Consider the following 21,807-nt stretch of genomic DNA (forward strand, 5'->3'; position numbering starts at 1 on the left):
CTCCCAATCTTCCCTCCCTCCTGCTTTGACCATATTCCCCTCCCCTAGTCTAAGAACGTGGGGGACCTCCTCCCCACTATATCGTCATAGGCTAGCAAATCTCATCTTGGGAACTCACTTATTCTTTCTTTGAGTGCCATCGGGCCTCCCCACCAAGGGGAGGTGGTCAATATGGGGCACCAGGCTCATGTCAGAGTCAGGCCTCGCTCTCCACATAACTGTGGAGAATGTCCTATCCATTGGGTAGAGAAGAGTAGGGGATCTATGTTAACTACTTACATTGTCCTTGGTTAGTGCAATAGTTTGAGCAGACAAGCCTGGGCCCTGATGCACCCATCACAGTGTTCTTCTTGTAGGTTTCTAAGACCCTCTGGGTCCTTCTATTTCCTCATCTCCTATATTTCTCTTGCCTATGGTACCAGTGAGGACATCTATGCCAATCTCCTGGTAAGTGAAGATTTTCATGAGACATGCCTTTTTGGCTAGTGCCTTATTATAAATGATTAAATACAATGTGAGTTTTTCTGCTTGTGGGTTAACTCACTATGATTATTTCTAGTTCCATCAATTTGTCCAAAAATTGCAGGATTTCCTTGTTTTTAGTAGCTGAATAGTATTCCATAGTGTAAATGTACCACAGTTTCTTTATCCATTCTTCAACTCAGGAACACTTGGGCTGTTTTGAGCTTCTGGCTATTATGAATAAGGTTGCTATGAACATGGTTGAGCCTATGCTCTTTTTGTGTGGTGGAAGATTTTCTGGTTATATTCCAAGGAGTGGAATAGCTGGGTCTTAAGGAAGACCTTTTCCCATTTTTCTGAGATAGCACCAGATAGATTTCCAAAGTGGTTGTACTAGTTTGCATTCCCACCAGCAATGAAGGAGTGTTCCTCTCTCTCCACATCCTCACCAGCATGTGGTGTCACTTGAATTTTTGATCTTAGCCATTCTGATGGGTGTAAGATGGAATCTCACAGTCATTTTTATTTGCATTTCTCTGATGACTAAAGATGTTGAGCATTTCTTTAATTGTTTCTCAGCCATTAATTATTCCTCTGTTGGGAATTCACTGATTAGTTCAGAGCCCCATTTCTCAATTGGGTTATTTGCTTTGGTAGTGTTTAATTTCTGGGGTTCTTTATTTATTTTGGATATTAGACCTTTGTCAGATGTAGGGTTGGTGAAGATCTTTTCCCAGTCTGTAGGCTGTCACTTTGTTCTGCTGATAGTGTCTCCTGCCTTACAGAAGTTTCTCAGCCTCATGATGTCCCATTTATTAATTGTTGATATTAAGGCCTTGGCTGTTGGTGTTCTGTTCAGGAAGTTGTATCTTGTGCCAATGTGTTCCAGGCTCTTTCCCACTTTTTCTCCTAACCAATTTAGTGTCTCTCTTCTTATGTTGAAGATTTTAATCCACTTGGACTTGAGTTTTGTACATGGTGACAAATATGGGTTTAATTGCATTTTTCTACATGAAGTACTTAGAATTTCTTAAATATTTTTTATTTTCTACATATACATTTTATATTATTACACACACATACATATATATGTATATATATAACTACATATGGCTTGTAGAACCATAAAATAATCAGAAATTATATAAATGTTACATTCTTAGTATTTGGAATATTTGTATTTGACAGCCTTGAAGAAAACATCTTTTCTATCGTGGTGTGTCTAAAATTCTGCATGTAAATCAGTATCTATCATATCTCATCATTATCAACTTAAGACATCTGTCTAGACCTAACACCCTCTTAACCTCTAAACAACAAAGCTCATTTTTAAAACTAAACTATCTGTTCTTCAACCCCATGAAAGACTTGAGAAGGAATGAAATTCATTACCTGAATATACTGGAGTGCTGGTTAGTAGCTTTCCAAATGAGAAGATGACAGAGACAGTTTGTTACTTAAATAGTGACCAAAAACTCTCTATAACATTGGAGCATCATCTTCAGCCCTCTCCTCCAATATATCAGCCTTCTGGTGCTCACATATTTGTGAGGAAGGAACTATTGAGGACTTGCATACCCTGTCTTTGCAGAGTTTGCCAGTCAACTCTGCCTGCATCTAAACTTGCCCTTTTTTAGGTAGAATTCTATCTGGTAGAAATGAGGACATTTTGGCAGTGGCTTGTTTGTCTCATTTGAAGCTATGTCTGTAAAGAGGTTCTGTGATGCTCATCATTCTCTTTGAGGTAGGCTGGGTGTTGCCAGGAGTTAAACTGTCTCATTTTCAGTGAATATTCAAAATAATAAAAACATTTTCAGTGTCATATTCTGTATGTCTCTGAGGTTTTTGAAGACCTTATCTTACTATACTGCCTTATCTTTCTATAGATTTATATGTACTTGTTGCACAGATATATATTCTTGTCATTAAAATTAGATTAGTAATTGAAATGACCCTGATTTTCTCAACTAATATTAACTTGTATAACTTATTTATTCTTAACAGTCTACAATAGCTCTTTCAAGGTATTGGAAGTAAACCGTGTATTACAATTATAATATTGGTACAATACTTCGTGTTAAAGTAGAAATATATACAATGTGTGTAAAGAATAATTTGATTTTGAATTCTATACCACTGTAGCTAAAATTAAACTTATTTTGCATCTATATACAAAATTCTATAGCAGTGAATTAAAAACAACCTTATGAATGACAATTGTGGCATTAAGAAGAGGAGTAGATTCACTAACCTACTTTTTGTTCTAATTTCCCTACATATTTCTGTAATCTGCCTTTTTCTTTTCATCTCTTATCTCCAGACCTAGGAATGGAAGGTAAAAGAAAAGAAAAAAATTTCTGAGTCCAACTTGTTTTCTCTCTAAATAAGACTAATAATAACTTGTAACCAACTCCCATTTAAAATAACCCTCTATAGCCTAAAGAAGGAACCAAAAACCTACTTGACTCCCCTTATAGAAATGGGGCATCATTCTCTTAGGAGTCTTCCTTCTGATTAGGGATGGATAATGCCTTGGTAGGGGCCCAAACAATATTGGGGAAATGCTTAAATAAGCTAAGAATAGCATTTGTGTTCCAGCTTCTGGATGTTGCGAATTACAGGCTTAATTAGAGTCTTGAATGCAAATGTCTGAAATGCCAGAACAATTGGGATTGGAAGCTTTCTTTGAAGGTGTCCTGGGAGCTGTCTTGTTCTGAAAAAGAACAGCTTCTGAAGCTCTCCGCGCTGGAACATGAAGGATGCAGGATTCAGTGTCCAACATGCTGAGAAGAAAGAATCCTGTCAGGTCTGATTCAATGTCTGTGTTCTTTTCTTTTATTCTGAAAACATATAATTTCTCACAAGCCTCATACAGTTCTAAAATTATAAATGCGTAAGGTGTGCATGAAGCACAGAACAGTTAAGGCTGGTTTTCTGCTTTTTGTATAAGCAGAAAAAAAAAAAAAAGACATCTGTAAATCTTCATTCATGTCATACAAAGAATGACATAGTACTTAACATTTCCCACCCTGTTTAAAAGTCCAAAGTCTCTTATGAGATTTAAGACAAATAGCTTGTGACACCTTGTAACATCAATAAGCGAATTACATTCTTCTGACATATGGTACCACAGAATATTTATTCCAATCAAAGTGGGGAAAGATTGGGCTAAAGTAAAATTGAGACCAAGAGAAGATAGCACAAAATGTTTTAGATCAATGGACAATGTAAAAGGATATGGCTCTTCCCTAAAACTTTGATGCCTGCAACATAGTTATTACACTGTCAAGGCTGTGTAATGTTGAAAAAGAAAACCAGCACAAACATACAAGTCTACCTTGTGCTGTATCCATATCTCCTGGACAGATATCCACAGTTCTGGCATCCCAGCATTTCAGGGTCATCATCCGAGTCAGTGGTCACTTCACAGTCTTACAGGAAATCTGTACCACTAGTGGCTGTTTTTGACAGTTTTCTGAAATCATGTAGGAAGAATCCAGGTGTTCTTCATTCTTTTATTTTTTATAAGACTAAAACCACTAATACTTGAACAATATTTCTAGCTTTGTCAGGCAAATTAAGATGGACCCTACTACCCCTTTGACCATATTAGCACCAGCTTTCTTATGTTGAAACATTCTAGGAGCAGAAAATTCTTCAGGGTCTCATATAATTTGGAACTTTGAGGGTGTGTAGTCTTCCCACTAGGTCATATCTTTTCATTAAAGAATGTTGGAGGCCTTTTTTTTTAACAGTATTAACCCCATTAACACTTGCAGCCTCTCTTTTAGCATAAACCTTACATGTAACCATGCAACATTAAGGTCTTCATGCTTGTGTGTGTGTGTGTGTGTGTGTGTGTGTGTGTGTGTGTGTGTGTGTCCAAACAGCTCATGTGGTATTTCTTTCTGCCGGGTTTGGTCCTTTCCACTGTAGACCCCACAGGAGTAACTTTTCCACAGATTCAATGTTATGCTATCTTGAACATTCCTCAGACAAAGAAATTAGTACTTTACACATTTTTCTTGTGGATGGAAAGATTCCAACAACTTTATTATTTCTCCCACAGCTTAGATATCCCAGCAAGATCTTTTAAGCTGTACAAAAATCACAATGTGTTTACATTCTATTTTATACTTTTTAATTTTTAAAATTATTTTATTTTTGTTTGTATACATTTATTTATTTTTTTTTAGAATTTTTTTTATTAATTTATTCTTGTTACATCTCAATGTTTATCCCATCCCTTGTATCCTCCCATTCCCCCCCCCCATTTTCCCATTATTCCCCTCCCCTATGACTGTTCCTGAGGGGGATTATCTCCCCCTATATATTCTCATAGGGTATCAAGTCTCTTCTTGGCTACCTGCTGTCCTTCCTCTGAGTGCCACCAGGTCTCCCCCTCCAGGGGACATGGTCAAATGTGAGGCACCATAGTACGTGAGAAAGTCATACACACTCTCCATTCAACTGTGGAGAATATTCTGACTATATATACCTCCTGTATTGTCCTGTATTGTCCTGTATTGTCCTGACTATATATACCTCCTGTATTGTCCTGTATTGTCCTTGGCTGGTGCCTTAGTTTGAGCGGGACCCCTGGGCCCAAATCTGCCTATCATATTGTTCTACTTGTAGATTTCTAGGACCCTCTGTATCCTTTTATTTTGCTGTTCTCCCATGCGTCTCTCATTTAGAGTCCCAATAGGATGCCTTCCCTCTGTCCCAGTTTCCTGGTAAATGAAGGCTTTCGTGGGACATGCCCCTTGGGCTAGTATGCAGATATAAGTGAGTATATACCATTTGATTCTTTCTGCTTCTGGGTTAACTCACTCATTATGATCATTTCTAGCTCAATCCATTTATCCACAAATTTCAGGAATTCCTTGTTTTTAAATAGCTGAGTAGTATTCCATAGTGTATATGTACCACAGTTCTTTATCCACTCTTCTACAGAGGGACACTTAGGCTGTTTCCATGTTCTGGCTATTATGAATAAGGCTGCTATGAACATGGTTGAGCAAATTTTCTTGTTGTGTGCTGGAGCATCTTCTGGGTATATTCCAAGGAATGTAATAGCTGGGTCTTGAGTAAGCCCTATTTCCATTTTTCTGAGATAGCACCAGATAGATTTCCAAAGTGGCTGTACTAGTTTGCATTCCCACCAGAAATGAAGGAGTGTTCGTATACATTTATATTATACAGATATATACAATAGATTACCCATGGCAAGAAGAACCATGACACAATCAGTAATTATATAGATGTTACCGACATTGGACCAGTCCTGACAGGATAGATTCCTCGCAGCATACTGGACATTGACATCCTGTTTGGAGAAAGTGATTGAAAAGAAAGAAGTGAGAATATAGAAATGTACAGGGAAGATCGAACAAAAAGTAGATTAGTGAACCTACTCCTCAACTTAATGCCTCAATTGTCACTCACAAGGTATTTTTAATTCAGTGACATAGAATTTTGTATATAGATGCAAAATAAGTCCTTTACACATTTTTTAAAATTTTGTTTATTTTTATTTTATGTCTGTGAATGTGTTGCCTGTATGCGTGTATGTCTCCCACATGCATTTCAGATGTTTGTGGGCATGATAAGAGATATTAAATCCCCTAAAACTAGAGTTACTTGCAGTGTGAGCTAGCATGTGCATGCTGAGAACAAAGCCTGGGTCCTCCGCAAGAGCATACACTACGCAGGCTCTACTAACTGGAGTGCTGTCTCTCCAGCCCCATCAGACAAACACGTAGGATCCAGTCATAAAACAAACAAAATTTCTTTGGTCAAAAGTTCAAAGGAATGGTTTCCCACCCAGATGTGAATATTGTTTCCATTTTAAACCAGTCAGACTGAGTCTCAATAGACTGCAATGCTGTTAGTACTGCTATGTTCAGACTTCCACTGGAACAATTCTTTGAACTTTGGTAACGGCATTCAAGTGTTTTTCTAGTCCAAAATCTAACACATTTCTCCAAAATAGAGCACAGTCATGTTCTTCATTGCAATAGCCCACAATACAATACCAACTTCTGTGTTTGTTACTTTGCTCTTTCTGTGATGGAATGACATGACTTATAGAAAATAAAATTCATTTGGAGCCTTTGATACTGGAGAAAAATGTCCGTCATGCTGTGGTGTCTTAGCAAAAAGCTTCAGATGTGATGGCAGGATCAAGTTGCAAAGAATCCTATCTTTATCCACAAGCACAGAGCAGTTAAATCAAGTAGGAGGTGGGGAAAGGCTATAAGCTCCCAAAGCCGACCATCAATTATAAACATACTCCAGCAATGCCAAACCATCTCCCCAGACAATAAGGGTCAAGTATTCAAATGCCAGAGTCAATGATAATCTGGGTCATTGCCATCACATTTCCATTTTAGCAATCATATCTCTTTGAGACATAATACTTAATTTATTTATTTTAAGCCTTTCATATGTAAAATTGTAGCTAATAAAATGTTTTTTAAATATTATAGATATTTATGGAAACTTTAATTAAATAAGCCTCAGTTATATACTACAGGAAATAGCCTTAGAAACTTATGCTTTTATTACAATTATAACTCTCAAAATGCGAGAAACACAGATAGGAGAAAGATTATATTAAAAGTAGAATGACTCACCTTACTTATTATCAACCCCCTCTGTGACCCGTAACAATTATATCAAAGACAAAAATCAAATTAAAAAGAAATACAGAGTCTGATTTTTTTAAAAAAGCAACATATAGGTGTTCTTTATTGCATCTGATTTTTAGGACTTCACTTGTGTGCCATTAAATATTCTGAAATTTAAGCAAAATGTGGCAATTTAAATTCAGTATGAAAATATGCATCCAGTGTTATGGTTAATTGGCATTAAGCACACATCTAATTTAGTATTCCACTCAGCCAGTAGAATTCCCTTGGTACCTGGACTGAATTCAGTTAATTGCCATAGCTGATTCTTCATATGTCTCAACATATAGTAGAACTGGATCTATGAAATCATTTATTGAATTAGCCTCAAAGTGTGCCAAAGGATATATTAGCTTTTACTCCCTTGATAGTTTTCCAGTGCATAAATCAAGTGAGGAAATTCAAAGGGATTAGAAGAGTCAATGTGCTTCAGGAAATTTTTGAAATGCAGTTAATTCTTCACTAATTAAAGGGCTAACTTCTTCACAAAATAAGTGAGAAGAGTACAAGGAAAAACGTATTACTATGAAAATAAGTCCAGACAGCAGTGAAAGTGTTATAAGTTTGTACTGTGAAAAACATATGGCTTGCCTGCCCTGTAAAATAAAGGAAAAACACCTAAATACTCTTATCCTGAGTTTTTGAGCTTTCATTTATTCATTTTTATTTATATATAAAACATCTCTTATTTGTCAAATATAGACTGTAAAGAAAATGACTTTATCCTCAGTTCAAAATTTTGTGTTTTAATTAGGGGAATAAAATTTGCAACAAGCTTCTGAAAGAAGGGACACTTCTGACACATTTGCTCAGCTGGTTTAGTTACTGAGTAGTCAACAGAGTGCAGGTATTCAGAGTGGTAAGGCACAAGATTACTAGGCATTCCGTCATATTAGATTGTCCTTATAAATATGCCAGCTGTTAACTGGAATGCCTCTAACTCTGAGGTGTTGGCCATCCGGTTATTATTTAGCACAGTATAAATAACTCACAATAAGGTTAGCATGTGAAGGATATTTGGGCATAGAATGTTTATATACAGAGCTTTGCAATTTCACACGAACTTGAGATTTAAGACTTTCAGTTTCAGAGATTACAAGGTTTTAAAGAAGATTGTAACTTCTTGGCAGACGCAGGCTGGTCAGTAAATTACTAAGGGATTTCTAAAATACGTAGGGGAGGCACTATGAGATAGAAAACGGAGCTAAGAATATATCCTGGAAAATGTTAAGGGTGGATATTTTCATGAATTGAGATTAAATAGTGAGGTTTGATTGCAAGACTCAAGAAAAAGAACAAAATGAAAACTTTTTAATTACAGGAAAATAAGAAACTATTTACATTGCTTGTTAGTCTTAAAATTTAACATTTAGATTTCTTAGTTACAGTTTATTTTTGTGAAGAAAAGTTATGACCAAGGCAACTTAGAAGAGAAAGCATTTAATTGGGACTTGCTTGAAGTTTAAAACGGTTAATCCATGGCTACCATCACAAAGAACATAGTAGCGGGTATGTAAATATGGCATGGGAACAGTAATGAAAGATTTTCTGTTTTTCAGGCACTGGGCAGAAAGAGTAAGACTGAGCCTGGTATGGGTATTGAAATCTCAAAGCACATATATAGTGATAAACCTCCCTAACAATGCTACAGCTCCCAAACCTTTCTATATAGCTCTACTAACTAGAGACCAAGCATTCAAATCTAAGGGACTATGAGCGCCATTCTCATTCAATTCCCTACAGTAAACAACATAAAAAATCTTTATCACTAAATAAGGTGTCTAAAAGAGAATTTCTTGCAGTGTGCAAACGCCTTAAGAGTTCATAGAACTGGTGTTACGTTATTCAATAATGACAAGGTATTACTTTTTTAATGTGAATTTGAAAGCATACTTTTTAAATCTTTAAACATTTTCTTAGTTTTTTTTTAATGTGGTGGTCTTGTCTGTGTGTGCCATGTGTGTATATTGCCTCAAGAAACTAGAAAACTGTCAGATTCCTGTAACTGGAGATATACAGGGTTATGAGATAACCAATTTGAGTGCTCAGCAATTTATGAAAGAATAGCAGAAGAACTGCTTAGAGAGCTCTTTTCCTTAAATAATTTTTTGTAATTTCACTCACTAAATGAATATTAGACAGTCAATTGTCTTATGCTAATTTCATGATTAAATGGAAATTAGGTCAAATATTTGTGTCTTTCAGCTCCTACTTCCTATGGCATTCTTTTTATCAGCATTATGTGGAGGCAGAATCAAGATGTGGTCAGCCTTCAGGGGGAAAAATCATATTCAGACAATTTCAGAGAAAGGCAGTAATGCAAAGAGAAAGTGCAAACTTTGCCTCCAGCAAGTAACTGAGACAGAAAATAGAATGAACTGATGAGCAGCACCTGTGAGATGAGCCCCATCGTTCTCAATAGGGCAGGGGAAAGTAAGGGAGAGGTTGCTCTTAGTGCGAAGTTCTTAGTGTCAAGCCTGAGAGCAGAACTTTTTTGCTGATTTTTAGTAAGATCATGGTTGGAGGAGAGTGGGGCATGTCTTGTGAGTCCCCTTTTAGAAAGGGGAAACACACAGACAGATTAGTTCCTGATCCAATGCACAATTTTGGGGGGATACTGGTAAGAGTCCATGAGAAATTCAGTGAGTCATTCACATAAGACTTGCTTGAGTGTTTTAGCTCAATTTTCCATCTATACGCATGCAGTTATTTTAAATAGATTGTATGTACGGTTTTAATAATGTCTAGGTAGAGTTCATTTTATCTTAACAATAGTTAGGAAAAAATCAGTGATTATCTTTTTCAAATCAGACTTCAATCTTGGTTGCTTTGGCACATGCCTCTTATGCTGGTAATTGGAGGGCTTAGAAAGAGAATCTTCAACAGTTGGCGGCCAGCCTGTTCTATGTAGAGAGTGTCAGGGTGATCCATGCTAACAACCACCTTCAGAAAATAAAGAAAAAGAGAGAGAGGAAAGTGGTATTCATGACTTACTGTTTCTGATATTAAATATCACAATTAGTATATCATATTCAGTAGAACTTATATTCACTTACTATAAAAATTTATTTTTTTTAGCATTTTGAGAATATAACATTATAATTCTCCCCTCCATGTCCTCCACCTCTCCTTTTATATCCTACTGTTTACTTTCAAGTTCATTTTTCTTAGTCGTTGTTGCATATCTACAGGCATATACATATATAGTGCTAAAAACATAAATATACAATGCACAGCCTGTATATTGTTACTCTTATGCATGATTTCAGGTTTGACCGTTGGAGACTGGATAACCAATTGGTATACTCTTTTATAGTTTAAGAGTCTTAGGTAATCAATATTATTCCATAAAGGACCACTATGTTATTTTTCTTTTCTAATTCTTTTTGGAAAGGAATTTCATAAATATGAGATAATTAACAGTAACCCAAGTTAGTTAGCTTGCCAAACACGCTCATTGTCGTCTATATTTTCCAGTGCTTTGTCATCTATAGCAAAACCCATATCCATATATATTATCCATATATATATAGATTTAAAGTTGTCCTAACTTCGTATATCCTTTCCTATAGAATGCATGGATTTTTTGAAATTTTGAAATGGTGTACCTAGATCACTGTAATACAGTCTCTCTCTCTCTCTCTCTCTCTCTCTCTCTCTCTCTCTCTCTCTCTCTCTCTCTCTCTCTCATTCTCTCTCTCTCTCTCATATATCATTTTTTTTGTTTGTTTGTTTTTGATACAGGATTTCTCTTTGTATGCCTGGTTTTCCAGGAACTCATTCTGTGATTAAAGACATGTGCCACCATTGCCTGGAAAAACATATATTTTAATTAATAAAGAGATATTACAGATTCTTTTCAGTTGTGTATATTTGTAAGTAAATATGTGATATTTTTGTAGACAAGGTGGAAAAAAGAAAATCAGGTTATTAATATATATGTATTCTTTAATTATTTTTGCTGAAAAAAAATGAATTATTTTTTCAGAAATTTAGAATTATACAATAAGTTATTCTGAAATACTGTTGTAGAGTTTTTAATGCTGTAACAAAACAGCCAAAACAACTTGCACAGGAGAATGTTTGTCCTTATATTTACAGTACATATTGAAGGGAACATAAAGCTAAAATCAACACAGAAACCTGTAGACAAAACTGAACAAGAGGTCATGGAGGAAAGCTGCTCACTGGATTTCCCATCAACATTTGTTCAGCCTACTTTTTTTTTTTAATTTTTTTTTATTTTGGTTTTTCGAGACAGGGTTTCGCTGTGTAGCCTTGGCCATCCTGGATTCACTTTGTAGACCAGGCTGGCCTCGAACTCACAGCGATCCGCCTGCCTCTGCCTCCCAAGTACTTCAGCCTACTTTTATACCATCTACAGCAGAGTGCCCAGTGGCAACACCACTGTCAGCCCCACATGATCTGTCTACAAAGCAACTCCTGCATATAAATATCAGTGGACATTACTTATATGGTGGGAGAAACCTTTAAGAGCCCTAGTACCAGGAAATCTGCTGTGAGTTGTATCTCAGAAATGACACAGAAGTGTCATCCATAAATCCTCAACAATAAAGTGCCAAAATAAGGCTTGATGAAGTACAACATGAATAAACACACACTAACAAGAAAAGTGGGAGGCAGTAATTTCATGGGACACTATCTCTAGACAAACAAATATAGGCAACTAAAGAATTGTGAATGCTAGGGAACTATTGTCTCCTAGGGATGAGCCCCATATTTGGTTATCCAGTATCAGGTACCTAGCTCTCAAATCATATATAGACAAATAGTAGTAAACATATTCAGCATGATTTAGTCACGCATTTGTGCATTAATTATTCTTGTAACACTAACGAAAAAACATTCAATGTCAGAGGACACAATTCAAGTTTATTTGAAAATTATTGGAATAGAGAAGAGGGGAGAATGATAGAATATATTTTAATGCAAAAGTAAAAGAATCTCTAAACATGACAAGGTTAATGTTTAACTCAAAATACAATTTTCTATCACAACATTATGAATATATTGTTACCCATTTTTAAGTTATGAAGCATTAAATTCTGAAACCATGTCTACATGGGAAAGGTTTGGACTGATTTTTTAATACTCATAATCTATACCAATGGGAAGCAATAATTTTTAAATCACTCTGTAGAATTGACACTGTGTAATTTTTAATAGTAATTATTGTTCATATTTGGTGATTTCATGCCAAAACCAATCTAATTCTATGAGGCAAGGCAGAATAAAATTAATAACTAGGATAATACACAGTTTAAATTGGGATTCCCCAGGAGCCCATTCTTCCATATCTTACATGTTTTCTGACCCCTTTTATTCTGTTATGTACAGCGCTGCTTAAGATTATCATGTCTCCTGGGTATTTATCACAAATATTACAGAAGAACTTATAAACAATTTGTTATTACAATAAAATAAGCTTAACTAAAAGTCAGCAAATGCCTTAACTGGAAAGAAAGATAATACACATACACAGCCAATGATATTCTTTTTTTTTTTTTTATTAATTTATTCTTGTTACATCTCAATGTTTATCCCATCCCTTGTATCCTCCCATTCCTCCCCCCTCCCATTTTCCCATTATTCCCCTCCCCTATGACTGTTCCTGAGGGGGATTACGTCCCCCTATATATTCTCATAGGGTATCAAGTCTCTTCTTGGCTACTTGCTGTCCTTCCTCTGAGTGCCACGGCCAATGATATTCTTAAAGGTTTCACTACCTCTTACTATTTTTGAAATGTATATAAAAATTACTAGTAGGTGAACTTCAAATTATCTCCTTTTATAAAGAAGAAAATGGGTAGGCTCTAAAAAGAATAATAATAAAGGAGTTTTCAAGTACACATTTGAAGTAATGGATTTTATAGGACAGTTATCATGGGAAAATACATACCGAATTATGTCCAAAATTAAAAGTAGAACTACTGTGTGGTGTAGCTTTCCCACTTCTAGGTATGTTATCAAAGGAAAAGAAAATGCAAATGTTAAGTTATATGCATACTAGTCAAAATATAGAATCAACCTGAGTGTCTTTAAAATGATGTCTGTGTATAAAAAATGTGGCATATTTAAACACCGAAAAACTGGTTTGTCTTTTTATAGAAAAGGGTGCAATCTGCCAGTCAGAGCAGTTGTGAGTTTCTATAATGACATCCATCTGTTGCAAAGAATACTGAGAGCTACTTTTACCTGTGGGGATAAGGATAAAGTTTTAGAATACAGTTGTGAATTACACTAGTTTAGTAAAGTGGTGATAACCACCTTAGGGTGGTCGGCTAGTTTTCCAATACCAGACATGATTATTTCTTTTCTGTTATCTGGCCTTATGTGCAATTAGACAACTGTTGTTTACCACAGAATTGTGAGTGCCTCTGATGTTCCTAGGATTACCTTGTCATGTCGATCATTGATGTGGTTCATTGGGATTGCAAATGCGTAGGACTACTTACTAGTTGTTTAGTGATAATAAAATAATATGGTTTATTATGTATTTTCAGATGCCCTTAATGCTATTTTTCTCCTCTCTCCCCTTTCTTTTTTCCTGTATTGACTTCTCTTCCCCTCCAAAATTAATTCTCCAGACTCTTCTTGCATCACACTGTTTATATGCCACATGCCATGCTATTCCTGCCTCTAGTGTTCCCCTCTATCATGTTATTTTTCTTTTTCAGGTTTCTGTGGTTTCTCCAAATTATATACCCCCATTTACAGTTGTGGCATTACTGAAGTACATTTGTTCTATATTTCTATTATCTTCTTATCAATTGAAGGGCATTTGAGTTGCTTTTATTTTCTAGCTCTTGTGAATATATTAGCGAGGGCCATAACTAGCAATTTATGGTGTAGGTTGTTGACTCCTTTGTGAATGAATATGCCAAAGAGTAACACATCTGCATTATATGGTAGATTTATATATAGCCTTCTGATAGTTTCCCACACTATTATCCAGAGTGGCTGAACTAGTTTGCAATTATACTAAAAATTTTTGTGAGTTCCTGCTTCTCCTTTCTTCTCTAGTACTTGTCAACTGTTTACTTAATTTTAGCAATTTTACCAGAGCAAAATATGTTTCAGTACTTTATTAAAAGAGTCTGATTTTGACATAAAACATATATATGAATGTTTATGCATATATGTGGATATGCACGTGAGTTTATTAGACTATAGAGCTTACAATCAAATAAGACATCAGCAAATAGATTTTAATAGATTGGAAATATTCATTTATTGGAGAAATGATAATGTTTGCAATAACTTGTGCTGGAAAATTCAGCATACACATACAGAGCAATCATTCAAAAGTTGCTATGTCTCTTTTGCAAAATCAATTCTAGATTTGAAACATCTCCTGCAATCATGGACATAGTAATACTGCCTACCTGTTGTTTGTTTGCATGATGCCAACCCTGTCAACAATTAACCACGAATAGAAGGGGAGTTCAAGGAACCCCACCTCTTATGGCTAGAGACTTTGCTGCCGATCAGTTCTGAGTGAGGGAATCATTTTCTTCCGTATTATATTCACTGCTGTGCACATCAAGTTCCAATAGATCAAGTCTCCCCTTATTTGCTCCATGAATGAGCCTCATTAAAATAAATGGGACTCAAAGTAAAACAAATAGTCATGAATGTGAGAAGCATATCTATAAGGAAGAAGAGTAAGTCAGGAGATGGAAGAGGGTGGTGAATACAGTAGTCAGGGTGTATTATATAAGTGTGTGAAGCTGTCAAAGAACACATTTAATAATTAGTTCTAAATGACTAAAGAGTTAAATGTAAAAGTAGAAGCTGCTACGGGAAATAGAGAATGCTTTGTCCCTGATTTACTTAGATGAGATCCTAAATGAAACGTGAAAAAGTAAGACAGTAAGCAAATGAGATCACAAGGAATTAAAAGCCTTTCACACAATGAAAGAAACAGCAGAGTGAAGAAGGGCAACCATCAATTTGGAGAAAATCTGTGAAAATTACACATCAATGGAAAATATATAAAATGCGTAAGGAACAAACAGATCTATTTAAAAGAAAATACTAAAGTAATCTCATTTGAAATATGAGACTTCCACACCATCTCTTTAAAAGCTACATGCTCACCATCACTTAGGAAAGTATAAATCAAAACCTGAAAAAGTCATCATGTCAACTCTGTATGAGTAAATATCAGATTTTCAGTTTGAAATTAGAGACATAAGGAATAGGGGATATCATGGGAAACAGCAATGTTACACACACACACACACACACACACACACACTCACTACACACGCACCTGCGCGCACACACCTTCGTACTGGAGGATCAATGTGATATAACGACTTCACTACTGTATGTGTACTAATAGACAGGGAAAATAGTAGGGAGAAATGACTTCTCCCAGTTTTCTCCCAGTACATGGCAAGAAAATCTCAAGGACCAGGAGATGGAGGCAACCGATCTGGCAATGAACTTAGTGAAGTCTGGTAAACACACAATGGATAGATTTCTTTCATGCCAGAAAATACTTATACAACCTATATTGTGTTTAATATATCAGGCACAATCTTGTATGTGAATGTGGAAGTACTTTAAGAACAGTAGCTTATTGTTTATAGGAACTAATAATAGACTAATATCATCACAATTCGTGTAGGAATGGCTGGAGGAAGCTTGAACAATGTGGATCTTGTCCTGTTAACTGAGATGTCTCACATGCTGCACAATATTTGTAGAAAACTGTGATTTGTGAAAAAATTAATTAAAGATGACAGAATCACTGACTTTCGTTAAATAGTATTCTAAACTCTCATTCTAAATTCCACATCAGAGTCTTCTAGAAATATTGGCTGAACTGTATGTTTAATTCTAACCAATTAAATCTTATCAAGATTACATTTAATTCTAAATATTGTTTTTTTACTTTTATAATTCACCTCTTTATTTAAACTACTAAGTTTTTGAAAATTTCCAGATTTCATATATGTTCATGAGCATTAATATCATATAAAAGTTATGTTAGATTTATTATGAATTATTTTAAAATATATTATTACTTTTTCTGAATGCATGTCTTGCACAACATGTGACCACTGCCTGTAAAGTGTATGATATTTCGTGGAATTGAAATGGTAAAAGGTTGTGAGATATTTTGAGGTGCTGGGAATTACGCAATGTTCTCAGGGGAAAAAAAGTCATTGCCCTTATCCACTGAGCCATCCATCTGTCTCGTATTATGAAAGCTTTATGTAATCAAGGACAAATATTAATATTTGCACTAATTAAACAGTGATATTATAATGCCTTTTTATATATTATTGTTTTGCAGATGCCCCTAAGTTTGTTTCAAATCACACAATGTATTATTCTTGGGAAGGAAATCCAATCAATATAAGTTGCGATGTGAAAGCAAATCCACCTGCAACAATCCACTGGAGAAGAGAGAAACTTGTCTTACCAGCTAAAAATACCACTCACTTAAAAACTTACAGTGTAGGGAGAAAGATGATACTAGAGGTAAGCCTTTATGTATGCATCAAAAAGCATATTGTAGGAGTTATTGCTTATTAGATATTAGAAGTAATTAATTTATATAACACATTGAAGTATATAACTTATCTAGTTAAACAAATTAAATTTATGTTTTCATATTATTCTATTATGAATGATGTGTTCATATATCTAGCAATATTTTTCTTGAATTTACTTTCTGTAAGTGAAGTAATTATATTGTCAAAAATGGGAAGTCGAAAACTACTTTAGTTTTTAATAGTCAAATACATAACTTCAAACCTGATGACTCCACTTATAATATGTTTATAACTACTATTCTTTGACCTGCACATAAAAGTTCCTAGTTGGTTAATAATATACAATTTTAGAATAGGTTCCTATTCTAGCACTTTGATAGGATATCTATTATTATGAATATATACTACAAATACTTAAATTTTCACTTGATATTTGGTAATCTAACTTGAATTATTTCCCTTTATATTTTGTAAAGTTTTTTTAATCTTCCATTTGCTTATTACTTTTCTTTTATAATTTTTTATTATTAATTTATTCTTGTTATATCTCAATAGTTATCCCATCCCTTGTATCCTCCCATTCCTCCCTCCCTTCCATTTTCCCCTTACTCCCCTCCCCTATGACTGTGATTGAGAGGGACTTCCTCCCCCTGTATATGCTCATAAGGTATCAAGTTTCTTCTTGGTAGCTTGCTATCCTTCCTCTGAGTGCCACCAGTTCTCCCCATCCAGGGGACATGGTCAAATATGATGCACCAGAGTACGTGTGAAAGTCATACCCCATTCTAACTCTACAATTAAATTAAAAAAAGAAAATCTCAACAACGTAACATAAGAAAGACTTATTTTGGTTCAGCTTCCCGGACGGTTAAGTAAGTTGTGGTTTGGGCGGGATGATGGAGTGAAGAATCCTTTTATGCTATATGAGAAGTAGAATGCAAGAGAACGTTGGCACTAGATGGCTTTATCCTTGTTTTCAATTGTATTCCATGGTCATCACCCAAGAGGATGGTGCTGTCCACATTAGGGGTGGGTCTTTCCAATCCTTTCAGGAGCATACCCAGAAGTACACTCAAGGGTTATTCTAAACCCAGAGATGTTGTCAGTCAAACAAACATCACACTCAATTTACTGTTGTATAATAGGCCCACATTGTTTTCCAATTACACAGCCTTAGAGTTGTCTGAGTTAACTCCTCTTCACTTGTTTCCTTATTTTTTATTGCTTTATCTTACTTTGATTTATTTTTTTTCCAGTTCTTTCAATCTGTGGTATGTTTAAATATTTCTGGTTTTTTTTTTTTTTTTTTTTTTTTTTTTGATTTCTGTATTTTTTAAGCGTAGCACAAGGTATGACTTACTTATGATACACTTCTTGAATGTTTTCTTCCTGGAGTGGGAGGGTCTATGAACTCAGCCTTTTAGTTACTGTTCTCAGTTCAGGATCCATCCAGTTTTCTCATTCATTGACCGAGCCTTTTGAAAATTGTTCCAAAGAATACGTCTTTTTAAAAAGTAGTAATCTTAAAAACAAACACACAAAAAACAGTGCTGTAGTCTCACTATTTAATGTGGCTCCTACCATGCTTCCATGCTGTACTGATTCTATAAATACTATCTTCCTAATTGAAGGCACTAATATTTTCCTCATATGACTGTGGGATAAGAAGTCATTTTACTTGTTTTTTTTTTTTATAGTCGAAACAAACTAGCCTGGTTTATTAAAAAGCCATATGCTAAGATAATGAGTTTCTGAATTATTTCAGAGCACACACAAAAAAGTTAAGTTTGAGAGTTTAAGCTGTTAAGCTTATGAACTTTACTTAGACAGACAGCTGACTAAAGAATTGACTGACACAGCTTCATACTCTACTTGTTCAGAATAATTATCTTCAATAGACCTCAAAATTGTTCTTAGTTAATAGTCTCCCATTACCACAAAATCATGTCTTCTCTCTTTGAGAATAGAGTTGAAGTACTGGGAAATTCTTGTTGTTAACATATTTTCTCTTTAAGTAGTTACTGGAATTGAAAATTATGTTTACCATCATCAAGTATCTCTGAAGCACAGACACTTAAAAATTCCGGCACATTGGAACTACAAAGTTGGCCTCACCTTTCACCAGTTGAATCCTTGAAGATTAACTTAGTGTTTTTAATATGTGAAACTGAGGTCAGGTCTTTTTCACTTAAACAGAAAGAAAATGGAATCAAATAGTTATTACAGTTTTTAAACTCTTTTTTTATAGCATTTTCACAAGGCACTGTTTTCTTGAAAAATATCTTTCATGAAAATAAAACCATCCAGTTCTGGAGGTAAATATTGAAAAGCATAACTAGTCATAGTGGCTTATTTGTATTCTCAATACTTCAGAGTCAGAATCAGGAGGATCACCAAGAGCTCAAGACCTGCCTGAGATACTAGTAACTTCCATGTCAGCATAGAAGACAGAGTGAGACCATGCCAAAAAACACGTAGAACCTATTTTTAGTAGAAATGTTCTGTATAGTTTACAATAGCCCTGAGTTTGCATCGATTACAAGATGTATTTCTTCAAACCTTCTCCTATGCTTTATTTATCAGAAGATGAAGCATTTTCTATGTATCAAAATGACTATACTGATCCGATTAATAAATTGATATATAAAGTATGAATCACTTCAACTTTGAATGTGTAGTTTTGGGAATTTTTTCTTTAAAGTGCTAATATCACACTACTGAGCAGGTGGCATTTAGGCTGTATGTACGTATATGCTTGTAAAAATAATTACTGAAAAAAGAGCCCATAATTTGAAAAAAAGCAAGGGTGCCTTCAGGGTAGGTTTAGAGAAGGAAAAGGCAGTGGAAATTGATGTAATGATATTAAATATCAAAAAATAAAAGAAGGACCACATTTTACATTATTTACTAAGGCTTGTTGGATAAAGAGTAGAATTCTATGAGGAATATTATGTAAAGTAACTGAAGAAATATACAAGTAGTAGCCATGCTTCAACCTTTTAAAATGTTCTTGATGCTTTAGCATTTTAATTTTTATTATTATGATTATTTTAGATTGCCCCTACATCGGACAACGACTTTGGACGATATAACTGCACTGCTACTAACCGTATAGGTACAAGATTTCAGGAGTACATTCTTGAATTAGCAGGTGAGTATAGGGTGGTAATATTTGACATTAATAAAAAAAATTTTTTACTCAAATAGACTTTTAATTTAACAAAACTTATCAATTGAATTTTTTGTGAATGAAATTAAAAATAATATCTATAGTTCCATTAATTAAAATACAAAGCATTACTTGAAGGGTTGAAGCATAGAATAAAACCATTTAACTTAGTGAATAATGAACACTTATATTGGATTCAATATATGAATCTCATTTTAAAATTTAATTTCTTCTAATGTATATGTGAGATTTTTAAAGGAAATTACATCTATTTAAAATAAAATTACATTTAAAATAATGTAAAAACCCCTTAAAATATATATACATCAAAACATGCATAAATAAGCCAGTGTTATTTAAAACCTACTAAACTTTACCCAAAAGTTATGAGTGGTTTCTACAGAAGGTATATGAAAATTCTGTCAAAAATAATATAATAGATATAATATTAAATTAGTTTTAAATTGTCACCATAAGAAATACTTCAGAATTGACAAACCTATCAGAGACCTCATTAACTAATGTCAACACCACTAGTAATGAGAAAATTACACTGGAGTTGTATGAGAGGCAAACAACAGAGCACAGAGAAGCCTCTGAAATATCTCTCCTACTTGAGGAGAATCTAATGTGAGGAAGGAACATGTCTCCAAGGTAGTAAGTTGATGCCAAAGTTCTTATAAACTAAGACAAATTAATGAATATAGATAATATTTAGATGAGATAAAATAATTATCTTATATAATATAATTGACAAAAATCAACATAAATGATATTTTCCATATTGTATAATCACTCAATGATAGTGTTTTCTAAATTGAAGGCATATATTTTATTCAGAAACATGAGTATTTATTTAAAAACACCTAAATTATCAAATTATCAAAACGTTGTCCTATTCAATATGATGATAAAACAGTAGCATTATGATTCCGTATTATTATGGAGATAAAACACATAAGTACCAATTATTTATAAATTGGACAGGATATGTTTTATATACTATTTTTCTATTTCTTCTTCTGTAGAAGAGCTGCTTGGTACAGTATATTATAAGAGGTATTTTCAGCTTAATTGAATAATGTGTAATTATGATTACAATTTTCATATAACTCAGTGAAATTCATAGCTTTTTTTTTTCATTGCTTCGCCAGATGGAATAGATATTCAGGGACTATAAAACTATATACCTTTAGACACATTTGCATGCACATAAATAGATTTTATATTTCTGTCTACATATGGTTTAACAATAAGCATGAGAACGTGTAAATTTGTTTAATTGGCTTCCCAGAGTAGGTATCACAAGCAAACATTATTTCTATTTGAATTACCATTTTCTACCTGTGAACATAATGGGTCAAGTCTGTTTAAAACAAAATGTATTTATCTTTTACATTTCTGCTTGTAATGGAAAAACAATATTTTATGTCATAATATGTTGGTTTTATCGTATATATGCAATGCCATGATAATAAAAATTATACTTCTTTAAATATTGACAGTCTTTCCTTTCGGGTCTTGGAGAATTGAGAAAGCTGTATTTAAAAACCATCATCAAGGGCTGGAGAGATGGCTCAGAGGTTAAGAGCACCGCCTGCTCTTCCAAAGGTCCTGAGTTCAATTCCCAGCAACCACATGGTGGCTCATAACCATCTGTAATGTGATATGGCGCCCTCTTCTGGCTTGCAGGAGCACTGTATATGTAATAATAAATAAATCTTAAAAAAAAAAAAAAACATCATCAAGTAACATTATGCAGTAGCTAAACAATGGATACTTTAAAATGAGGCTGAAGTTTTCTTTGCCACATGCCACAAAAGCCTGGTCTACCTGAGTGGAGTGATGTCAGACAATGCAAGTATGTGCTTTCAAAGAACCAAGCACAAAACAAGTGTTCAATGGTAGAAGATACCTGTTATTAATTGCTACCAAAACCCAAACATATCTTTTT

The 21,807-nt window shown here is 34.4% G+C and overlaps 1 protein-coding gene across 2 annotated transcripts in view; it reads left to right on the forward strand.

The window, feature by feature from the left end:
* The window catches only part of Ncam2 (neural cell adhesion molecule 2), a 412,037-nt gene that overhangs the window by 303,379 nt on the left and 86,851 nt on the right, over positions 1-21,807 (forward strand). For both annotated transcript variants that reach the window (XM_051150158.1, XM_051150159.1), the window contains exons 10-11: positions 16,483-16,670; positions 19,739-19,835. In XM_051150158.1, coding sequence (XP_051006115.1) covers positions 16,483-16,670; positions 19,739-19,835 — 285 coding nt within the window. The remainder of the gene's footprint in view (positions 1-16,482; positions 16,671-19,738; positions 19,836-21,807) is intronic.

This window comes from Acomys russatus, chromosome 8 (genome assembly GCF_903995435.1).
Source record: "Acomys russatus chromosome 8, mAcoRus1.1, whole genome shotgun sequence".
NCBI classification, from domain to species: Eukaryota; Metazoa; Chordata; class Mammalia; order Rodentia; family Muridae; genus Acomys; species Acomys russatus.